This window comes from Phaethon lepturus, unplaced genomic scaffold (assembly GCF_000687285.1).
Source record: "Phaethon lepturus isolate BGI_N335 unplaced genomic scaffold, ASM68728v1 scaffold40470, whole genome shotgun sequence".
In the NCBI taxonomy this organism is placed as follows: Eukaryota; Metazoa; Chordata; class Aves; order Phaethontiformes; family Phaethontidae; genus Phaethon; species Phaethon lepturus.
This window is the reverse complement of record NW_010514813.1, coordinates 22,818-33,131: the sequence shown is the minus strand read 5'-3', so window position 1 is coordinate 33,131 and position 10,314 is coordinate 22,818. Positions and strand designations below refer to the sequence as shown.

The 10,314-nt window shown below is 37.2% G+C and overlaps 1 protein-coding gene across 1 annotated transcript in view; it reads right to left on the bottom strand.

Annotated features, from left to right (window-relative positions):
• Positions 1–502: 502 nt before the first annotated feature.
• DCP1A (decapping mRNA 1A) overlaps positions 503–10,314 on the bottom strand; it is a 31,599-nt gene continuing 21,787 nt past the window's right edge. The window contains exons 5-9 of the mRNA XM_010294066.1: positions 7,428–7,604; positions 6,859–7,377; positions 4,477–4,542; positions 2,198–2,416; positions 503–583 (exon numbers count right to left, since the gene is read on the bottom strand). Coding sequence (XP_010292368.1) covers positions 503–583; positions 2,198–2,416; positions 4,477–4,542; positions 6,859–7,377; positions 7,428–7,604 — 1,062 coding nt within the window. The remainder of the gene's footprint in view (positions 584–2,197; positions 2,417–4,476; positions 4,543–6,858; positions 7,378–7,427; positions 7,605–10,314) is intronic.

The window sequence follows — 10,314 nt, the reverse complement described above, 5'->3', positions numbered from 1 at the left end:
CTGCAAAGGCCTGGCTTCCAGATCTGTTCCTTCCCCACACCTGCCAACTTAATCACAAGGCATTTTGCTCTCCTTTTTCTCAGTCCTTCAAACTGGAACTAAGTTTCCACAACTGAATTTTGTTCTGGTGTGGTGTAGTGTACTGCACTATGTATTTGCTGGTTTAAATAGTACAGAGTCTGTAATCCTTGTACAGTGAATACAGCTAGGAATGAAAGCCAGAGCAAACAAACATCTGCACATTCACTTAATGCTAATGAGAGCTCAAATGCAACTTAAGTCCCCTCCCTAATAAGAACAAAGGTTTGCTGGTGATGATCACAGTGAAAACCTAGATCACTTCTGAGAACATTACTTTCATAAGTATTTAAGGAATAGTCTTTCCTAACAGGTTCAAATTCAAGACGTTGAAAACTAAATATTCTTTTACAAAAATATTAGTTTTATAGACGAGGCATAATTGTTTCTAAAATTGATATATTTTAAGTAGATTTAGCTTCAGTTATAGCTTAATGTTGTCTGTACTCTTGGTTAGGACTTGCAAGTAGACTTCATGAATAGTGCTGAGAAAACGGGAATCATTCTGCAGGAAAAAAAAAAACACATTAGAAAAAAGATGCCAAAAAAGTTTAATTCAATGTCATTTAAGTTGTGGATAAGGATTCCTTATAGTGCTAGCTATCTAACAGTTAAGAGAAAGGAACTAGCTACATACTTGTACAAAAGGCAATGCTTTTTGGGCAGCATACAGACTTTGAACCATGAAGCCGGTAAGACACCTAAAGAGATCACTAAGCACACTGGATGCTCAAACAAACAAAACAGTGGTCACTAGGTCAGCCTTGGCCACATAATTTCACTTCCCTCCAGAGTCCAAACCTTAGTCTTAGACACAGATAATTCCATCCTGTGTACAGGCTCCCAAATAAAGTCTGCACAAGTGTCAGAAGTAACGTTATTTCTGTCTGTCAGATCAGCCTGCAAGGGATTGCAGTGTGTTATACAAGAAGTCTTGTCAAAGCATTAATGGGAAGTGAATTTGTTTATTCTACAGACAATATTTAGAGATACTTCCTAATTCCTTCCAATTGCAAGTTTACAGAACTGGTATCTGATCATCTAGCTTGAAGATGTAATATTCTTTTTACAAGATCTGCATAGCAAATTTAGTATCCTGCTTGGAGACTGCTGCGCAAGTACTCCCATGCTGCAGGGTATGTCTATTTTGGTCTTCATTCAGCTATCTCTTTATATAGATAAAACTGGGGCCAAATACTCCAATCAGCTCTCTAAAATCACCGAAATGATTCTCTTCATGCTACTGGGTGAGAATCAGTGTGCTATGTCTTTAATGAGAATAATATTCTGGCAGCTGAGCTCAGTTGCAAGACTGACTTGTAAGTTAGTTTATGTTTTTAAAGAGAAAAAAAACATACACACCAATACACAAAAGTGTTATGCAAAACCAACATAGATAAATCAGGCAACCTAGCTAATGATGAGATCTGGTAGTGGCCCTTTTTGGTCCTAACAACTTTATTGCTGGGAAGATACTGTTTGTTATTTTTAGACTTGCATTTTGGATGTAAGCTCTACTAACACCAGCACGGAGGGGGCAAGAGAATCCAGAGTTAACAAAGAACAGTTTGTCATAAATGCTACTTCACCACGACATTAGAGGTTAAAATGATCTCACTGCATGGCTACTCCCAACATCCTAGATTTAATTCAACTGAACTTTTTAGTCCCTACAAATAGCAGAACAACAACTTTGCCTTTCCATTTCAAAGACACATACTTAAGTTAAAGATGAGGAACAGTTCTAAGGAACTGGAAACACCAAAGCTTTCCTTGGGAAAGCAGGAACAATTACAAAGACAACAAAACCAACCCCCCCATCCCCATACTAAGGCTTCTACTAGTGCAACTTTTTCCTCACTTGTCTACAAATTCAGATGGATGTGAAAGGACACATCTGACGTACAGCTCTGTCTTAAGTCCTCCATCTTGCAACCAAAAGGAGCAAGCTGTGCCATACTATGCATACAGTGTGGAGTAATCTACACCTTCCAACAGAAAAGAACAACTTCTGTAATGTTTCAGGGCAAAAGGAGTTATAGGAGTACGGAATTTCTCAGTACTGGCTACCGTACTTGGAACCCCATCCCTCAGAAATTGAGTTCTATAAAGACAGGACCTTTATTAGATGTATCAGTGCTTCTTGAAGCTGAGATCTACTGAGAACAGTAGGAGGTATAGTCTGAATTTCTGTTGTTCCAAGTGTTAAAGGCGAAGAAGAATTGGCTTTACTCTCCACTTCAGTAGCTTTTGTAGCTGATTGCTGAAAAACACTAGGAGACAAGAGGACTGAAGGCGTTACTGTAGTTGTGGCTGTAACAAACTGTGGAGGTGCAACCTGTAAAAGAAGAGAAAAATCAATAAGCACCATGTCCAGTAAGAACAAATGCTGTTATAAAGGCTGGAGAGATGAGCATTAAAAAAAAAATTGTAGCCACAGTTTTTCAGTCAGGTATTACAGAATACAGCTGTTCTTAATGAAGAAATATATACCTATGAAGATTAATATCAATAATAATTCTCATTTTAAAAGCTGAGTCCTTCCTCCTCATGTGGTTGCTACCTTCCAGAATTTTTGAAATGTAACACGTAGAATAAAAGATGAGCTTCTCACCTAGGTAATCAAAGGAGCCTGTAGTTGCTTTGCAAATTATTATTTTCCTTAGGTATTTACAGAAAAGCTAGTCCTGTTTTCCACCCCCTCACTTCTATGGTCTCCAACAAATACACTTATAATTTGAAGTATCTCAAAGATATTTAAAATGACTGATGAACTATAATTAAAGCATTGGAGTACATGGAAATATTCTCATTCTATGTACATTTTCCCTTGAGGAGACAGCAGTATTTTGAGGACCATCTTCGCACCTCATTCTTCCACAAGTCTGTGTCTATTTCATTACAGAAATCCACACACTGCCTTTATCACTCTTCCTTTTAAACATCAATCACAAATGTACAGGAATATTGTATTTGCATAAAGTGGACATGAATAAACATCAGCTTTGAGCAACTCTGACATCTTCTGAGACCTGCAATTATTGTTATTCAGTATGATAATCTACATCTTGTTTCGGCTTCCAGAATGACCAACATGGCGGGGGCGGGGGGGGAATAAAGAAGCCAATCTTACTCAAAAGAAAGCAAGACTTAATGTGATATGTAAAGATGTTTGATACATCTGCAGAAAGAGTTCCCCTTGGATAACAAAAAATCTTCAGAAGAAATAAAACCTGCAAAGCCATCTAAAGTTAATGGATATATAACAACATGAACAACAGTAGAACTAGCAAATTGATTTTGTTATAGTCAAAACTGTGAAGACTTACAGTGTGGCATTTCAGCTGAAGACCACATGTTTAAGGCAACAAGTGCAGTTTACCACAAAACATGCACATGTTTCTTAAAATTCCCAAATCCATGTAAAATGCTTTTATTTAGATAATTATTTACTGCGTCATGAACAGACTGTATAGCTTGTCTTATATCAGGCCAGTAGCTACAACAGCATTTTACTTTAAGCAGGACCATTTTTACTGCCTTCACAATCAGATCTGGGCATGCTACTAAAACTGCTTTTATGTAGTGCAAGTTGGACAAGAATGAGGCAATTTAACAGACTTGAAAAAGGAGGGGGTGGGTAAAGGCAAAGTAAACTTAAGTTACAGATAGTATCCTGAAAAGAATACATAACAAAAAGGTAATTAAAAACAATTCTTGAAGACTTGACTATTACCAGGGTTTTTTTAACTGCAATATTGAAAAATTTTTATTTGACAATTGAAAAATTTTATACTGACATTACATTGAACTGCAAAGGCAGTTCTAGTAATGTTAAATCTGTATTTAGATCACTATAATTTGCTATTAGAAAGTTTTGCAGTAACAAATGCCTGTTATTCTTTTCTTCCTCCATCTTCCTTTGGTATCTTTGTCATAAAATACAAGGTATCTCAGGAAAACTGAAAGAGACAATAAGGCAAGGATTGCATTTTATGGCTCTGGGGTGCTTCAAGTTGGGCTAAGGCTAGCTAATAGACCCTACTGCAATATTATAGCATCACTACTGCTTGCCTACAAGATAAAAAAAATCTGTTCAAATGGTGTAAACTCAATGCAAGATTGCAGATCCAAAAATGCATTCTCATTTCTGCATTAGCATCAACCATAAGAGACACTATACAACAAAAAAGTGTACTCATTCACAGCAGTCTACAGAAACTTCCCCCTTGCTTCAGTACCGCTTGTTTCTGCTTCATAACAGCACTTTAAATATGGTCAGTGCACAACGAGTATTTGAGATACCACCTGCTTACCACAGTTTTACACACACAGAGCCTTTTTTTTATTTTTTTAAGAAACTCAACAAACAATTATTGGAAGTATTTATTCACTTACTTGACTTGCTTTAGACAAAGTCTTCGGTTGTGAAAATACTTCTGATTCCTTGTTTTGTTGGACAGTCTAAGTTAAAAAGAAATCATAATTCACAAGTTAGCATCCACAGCTCAATTTCCAGTGGTAGTTCTCTGGTTTTATGAAAGCACAAAAATGCAAATTTCAGCACATTTTAGGTATAATTTGTTCCATTTTGTAAAACTGATATAATAGTGGGAAGTTGGAAAAAAGAGGAAAAATTTGAATTTATGCTTTCAGTATTACAACAAACCTGTAAAGCCATAACAAAACATTTCTGAAGACTACTACAGTTAAAAAAATAAATGTAAACATTAAAACACTGAAACTGGGAACAAAACAAATGCTACAAAATGAAGAGTTCAGTAGTTTGTAATCAGTTTGGTGAATTGCCAAGAACGTTAAAATTCTGTATTTTTTTTCTAGGAGCTTTCTCTCATCACCTCCACAAAAATTAAATGCTTTTTTCTTCTAAAATTTCAGAGGTATTTTATACCTTTGCAAACAGCATCCAGATACTTCTTTAGTCAGATTTCAAGACTATAATATAACATTCAGGGAATTGATAGTCCTTAATGACAAAAATGAAGTTAGCTTTATGAAGTGGTAACAAGCACAAGATCAAATTCTTAAAGTCTAATTACTGAAGAGTTAAGAAGTCTTTTGCTAGTTTGAGAGTGTATCTGGACTACAGAGCATTTTGTCTAATGAAAATATGTAAACACAGTGGACATGATAGAAGGAAAAAAAAGGGTGTGAGTGGCATATGAAGGGCTCATTTCCAAGGCTATCAGACATTGAATAAATGCAGTCAAGGGCAGCTATGGATAAATTCAGCCAACTTTTCTAAATGCTCAAAGATGTCACAATCTTCAGTCAAATCTGTACCAAGGTTTAGTAGTACACAAAAGAAAAAAATTGCTCAGAATATACAGTTGTTCAATACTAGATCAAGACAGCTGCTCAATGCTGTACTTGGATCTGCTCCCTCTGCAAAATGCATCAGTCCAAACATCTCAAAAAGTTGATCACTAGTAAAATAATACTAGCGTGTAACAGTCACAGCCTTCTGGAAAATTTTCAAAAGCAGCAGTAGAAATAAGAACAGATTAGAAATAAGGCAACTAGAAAGACAGCACAATGGAAACACACCCATTTCTTAATGTTCAAGACAGGGATAACTCTTCTGGGGACAGAAAAGCAACACTTGAAAAATACAGGGTATTCTAAAGTAATGCTTAGGACAAATTACAAGCTGAAGAGTTGAGCTTTTGATTAGATCTCTGTTATGAGTAAGTCATCACCATATTCATAGCAAAGAGTAGCAGCTGACCCAGAAAGGGCTAGCAAAAATCTTTTTAAAACCCAGTGGCAAGCACTGGATAATAACATTAGGAAATTCATGAAGATGGAGCTGTAAGTAGTATTGTTTGGTGTTTTTTTATTTTTGCATCACCACTGTACCCAAGATGCAAGAAGCCTTGATCAAACACTGGCTTAGTCTGCATGAATGTAAATAAAATAAAATAATAATGCAACAAAATGAAGAGAAGTCTGGATAACCTCAGAGGTGGGCACTACAGAAAGTTAATCCTTTTGGAGAAAAAAGAAATCCAATAACCCAAACTCATTAATGTCTCTACTACTGAGGTAGCCAATTATACAGTAGAGAAACACTGACTGAAAGAAAAGATTATAATGTTTGCACCTAGTCTCTCAAAACAAATTTACTGCTCTGTCTTATGTTAAGGTATAGACAGCAGATTCTCCTACAAGAAATAAAAAGTCCTTTGTATGTGATACTAGGATAAAAGAAACCAAGGCAGTCAATTAGACAAAATAAATCAGTTTACGATCCATTTTACTAAATAACTAACAATATCTCAATAATGTAGCCCACAGGTATCCCCAGCAGAAGGGGTACAAAACATCCAAAGCAAAATAACCAGAAGCAGGAAATTGTTAATTTTGTACCTTCAAAGAAGGTACAGGCTAGACTCCCACAGCATCAACTCTTGTAACGCTGATCAGTCTGTAACCTCTGTCCCCTCTCAGATCATCAGTTCTTAGCAGTGTTTTTCTGACACAAGTACAGATGAATTCTTTGGGATTTACTCATCCCCTAACAGCACCAGCTTGAAAAAAATCTCCTCTTCTACAGATAGGTCTGTCACTGACAGCAGATGCTAATGATATAAAACTAATGGAATTGGATGTCTAAGTTAACAATTCAATCAATATCACACAGTGGAAGTCTTTAACTATTTTTAAAAGGTTAATACAGAACAGCACATTTTCCAAAGGAAAACATATGTAGTCTAAAAACAGTCTAAAGCTTCATGGATATAAAAACCCACAGAATACCTGAAGGGGAGAGATTATCTTGCTGTTCAAGGCTGACAGCTTACTGTGAGATTCTTTGAAACTTTCTGGTGTTGCAAGTTGGCCAACCGAGGCAGAGATATTTGGTGTTAAGGAAGTCTTAGTGAGAGACTGCTGTTGCATTTGGTCATGCTGTGGGGTCAACCTGAGTTTCTGGAGAAGGTCAACACTTGTATGGGATGTATTTGAGACAGTTCCTGTATTTGTTGATGTCAAGGGTGTTATAAGCTGGCTTTGGCCAGCCATTAGATTTTGTGGAGCGTGGTTCACTTCAGATGGCGGCTGATTCACTAGTGGGGATATCTGCTTGGCAGCTTGCTGCATAACTTGCATTATACTGTTGTTTTGTTTTAGGCCAGGAAGCATCTGAGCAGAGGCAGCTTCCACTGTCGAGGCTGAATTAAGAATAGGGCTTAAACGAACTGAATAGCTTGAAACATTTTTTACATCAGGCTGGGAAACTGAAGCTGGAGGTATTAGTGCTGATTCAAAGGGTTGGCACTGGTTTTAATGCTTGGACTTTCAGATTTCCCTAGTGATTGTTGTATTACTGTTGACTGGTCAAAGGAAAAAGGCAAGAGCAAACTGTGCTGCTCTCTGGTGGAGGCGCCAGTCTGCAACTTTTCCATTCTCTCTGGATTGGGATACGGAGCTGCGGGCTGTTCCTTTGGTACAGAGGTTCCAAACAGTTCCTCCAAAGTCAGATGCTTCTGCCTTGACTGAAATGGCTAGAAAGAAGGGAAAAGGAAGTTTTCAGTTTAGAAATATACATACCACTACACATCTCACATGGTCTACTACAATTTTAAGAAAACTATGAAAGGCAGCTAGGTCAAATGCGTTTAAAATTCAGTTTGGATATCAAGTGTGCCCTATTTACAGGAATTTTTAAATCAATTTCATTCAGAGGGAACATCCTGCCTATGTAAGCTTTTTCTCTACAGCCTTCTATGAACCGACTATGCACTGCTAGTAAAGAAGGGGGAAGGCTATGGATTCTGTCATTAAGATGGCATCTGCCATCATTGATCAGTCCTAACTATACAAGGCACTTCAGGGAGGGGCAGGGGAGGAGAACATACCACATTTTAAGGATATCATCTTAGTATTTTGCTGAAAATGTTTAAAAACGTGTTTCATGAAAGAGAAAAGAAACAGCTATTAACACCCTTAATCTCAAAATTTGCCTTTTTTTTTTTTTATTTAGGTTGCACAGGGCCAGAAGTTATATAAAACAGCTAGACTAAAATACAACGTTCTGTTCAGAAGCCAGAATGGCCTGAAGCACAATTCCAGCGTATTTTGATGGTATGTCTAAAGAAAGATGCTATTTTACAATGACAACTACTCTACCACGACACTGCTATGCTAGCTGTAATTTTACTAGGGCAGATAACAGCAGTGAAGGTATAGCAGTACAGGTAGCATGCAAGTAGCCTAACAAAAAAACCAAAAAACCCTTGAGCTTGAAATCATATTGACTTCTGCCCAGGTTACTAATATCCACTGCCATTGTTGTTACTCATTTTTAGCTAGCTTAAAGTCAGGCTCACTTTTCTTTTGCTGCTGAGACATTCTATAGTTTTTAAACCTTGTTAATTATGTTCAGAATTCTTCCTAGAAAGTTGTTCGTTCTTTTCTCCACTGATCTTACTGTTCTGGAGACCTGTCCTTCAAGTGTAAAGATTCCATTAAGAGAAAAATCGCTATACCATCTCATTTTAAACTCAGCTTTTCACTTCAGTATGATAAATAGACTAGCTTTTCTTTATTAATACATTACAATATTCAAGTAATAAACAGAAATCTCTACTGTGCTCTGACCCAAATCATACTAGCCTCTTATGTTGACACAGTCTCAAACACAAAGCTAATTTCCAGCCTGAAGTATAAGACACACCTCCTGCCTGTCCCATCTCTGGATGACGTATATTTTGAGTGTATCATCAAAGGCAAGAAGGCCACATGATCACTTTACTTGAAAGGAACAGAGTGGTGCTCGGAGGGGTTCTCCAGAAATCATTGCAGATATATTGCAACATGAATTAGCAGTCAGAGCTGGCACTGTAAAGTTTAATTTCAGTTTTCTGTTTCAGCTTTGCCAATTGCTGGCATGAAAGCATTTCATGATACAACTGATTTTCATTTTGAACTGCCAAGATTAAAAACTTGAACTTCAGAGTAAAACAGACATTTCTTTTTATTACCAAATCTGTGATATCTTTAGCATGAAATGAAGTTAGTCAATCAACATACAAGTGATCATATGTACACTATTTTTAAATTTCACTGGTCACCTGTTTCAGTTAGGTGAAAAATGTTATTTTACAGTTGAAATGGAATATTTTTCCAGTAGTCTTCCACTTGTCCATGTTATTAAAAACATGATTAAGATGAAACACATTTGTGATATATTTGAACCCAGTTAACTAGCTTTACAGAATTATCACTTGTTACCCAATTAATTTTTTCAAATATCTCTGCAGCTATTATTTTAAATATTTAAATAGCTCAACAGAATTAAAAATATGCCATTTCACCTGCCCCATAAATCAACTGTTTCCCTTTAGTTACTTCAAAGCTATTGATTAGAATCTTATCTTTTCAATTTTTCCTTTACTAGTTATTTCATTTCTGTTCTGCAATTCCATGCACGGTCAGGTGGGGCACTTCAGTTCACTGTGTACAGTCTGCATGGAGTGACCCAAAAGAAAATATCTTCTTCTAAAGCAAAACCTCAGGCAAACCCTGCTGCCAGGTCTCAAGAGCAGGCATGCAGCAAGCAGAGCTGGCTGCCCGGGGTAAGACTATCGCTTGTGCTGATTCACAAGCAGAGGTGCTGCTGAGGGGGTGGAGGGGGCTGTAATAGCTAGTAATCCCAGCAAACTCCCCACCCCTCACTCATTTTAATTCATTAACTGTTACTACCCCATCCCCTAAAACAGATTCCTGCTACCCATACCCTAGACCTAACCTGTACTGGGAATTACTTACTACTACTACAAAGTAAGTATTTTGTTTACAAGTACTAAGTGCAAGCTTGCACACATTTTCATAGGGCATTTAATCTTTCAGACACAGTGGTTTATTGCAGCAGAAACACAGCACTAAACTATGGCAAGGGCGGGAGGCAGGCCTCGCAGCTTCTCTCACCGGGGTATTTTCGAAGTAGAACCATTACTGACCTTTCCGTGCCCACGGGGTGGCACTGTAAGCAGGTCCAAGTTACTTCGGCATTACAGGGAATTTAGTTACTGCAGATTTTTTTTTTTTTTAATCTCTAAGAAGTCTTGTATGAAGCTGCAGCTTCCTTGTGCTGAAATGCTTACTAGAAAATGGAGCCAAATACTGAACTATCGCTACCTATTCCAGCCAGTCCAGTGACGATACTAAGTATTTTTTAGTAAGTTTCCTGTGATTCAAAGACAACATTTACAT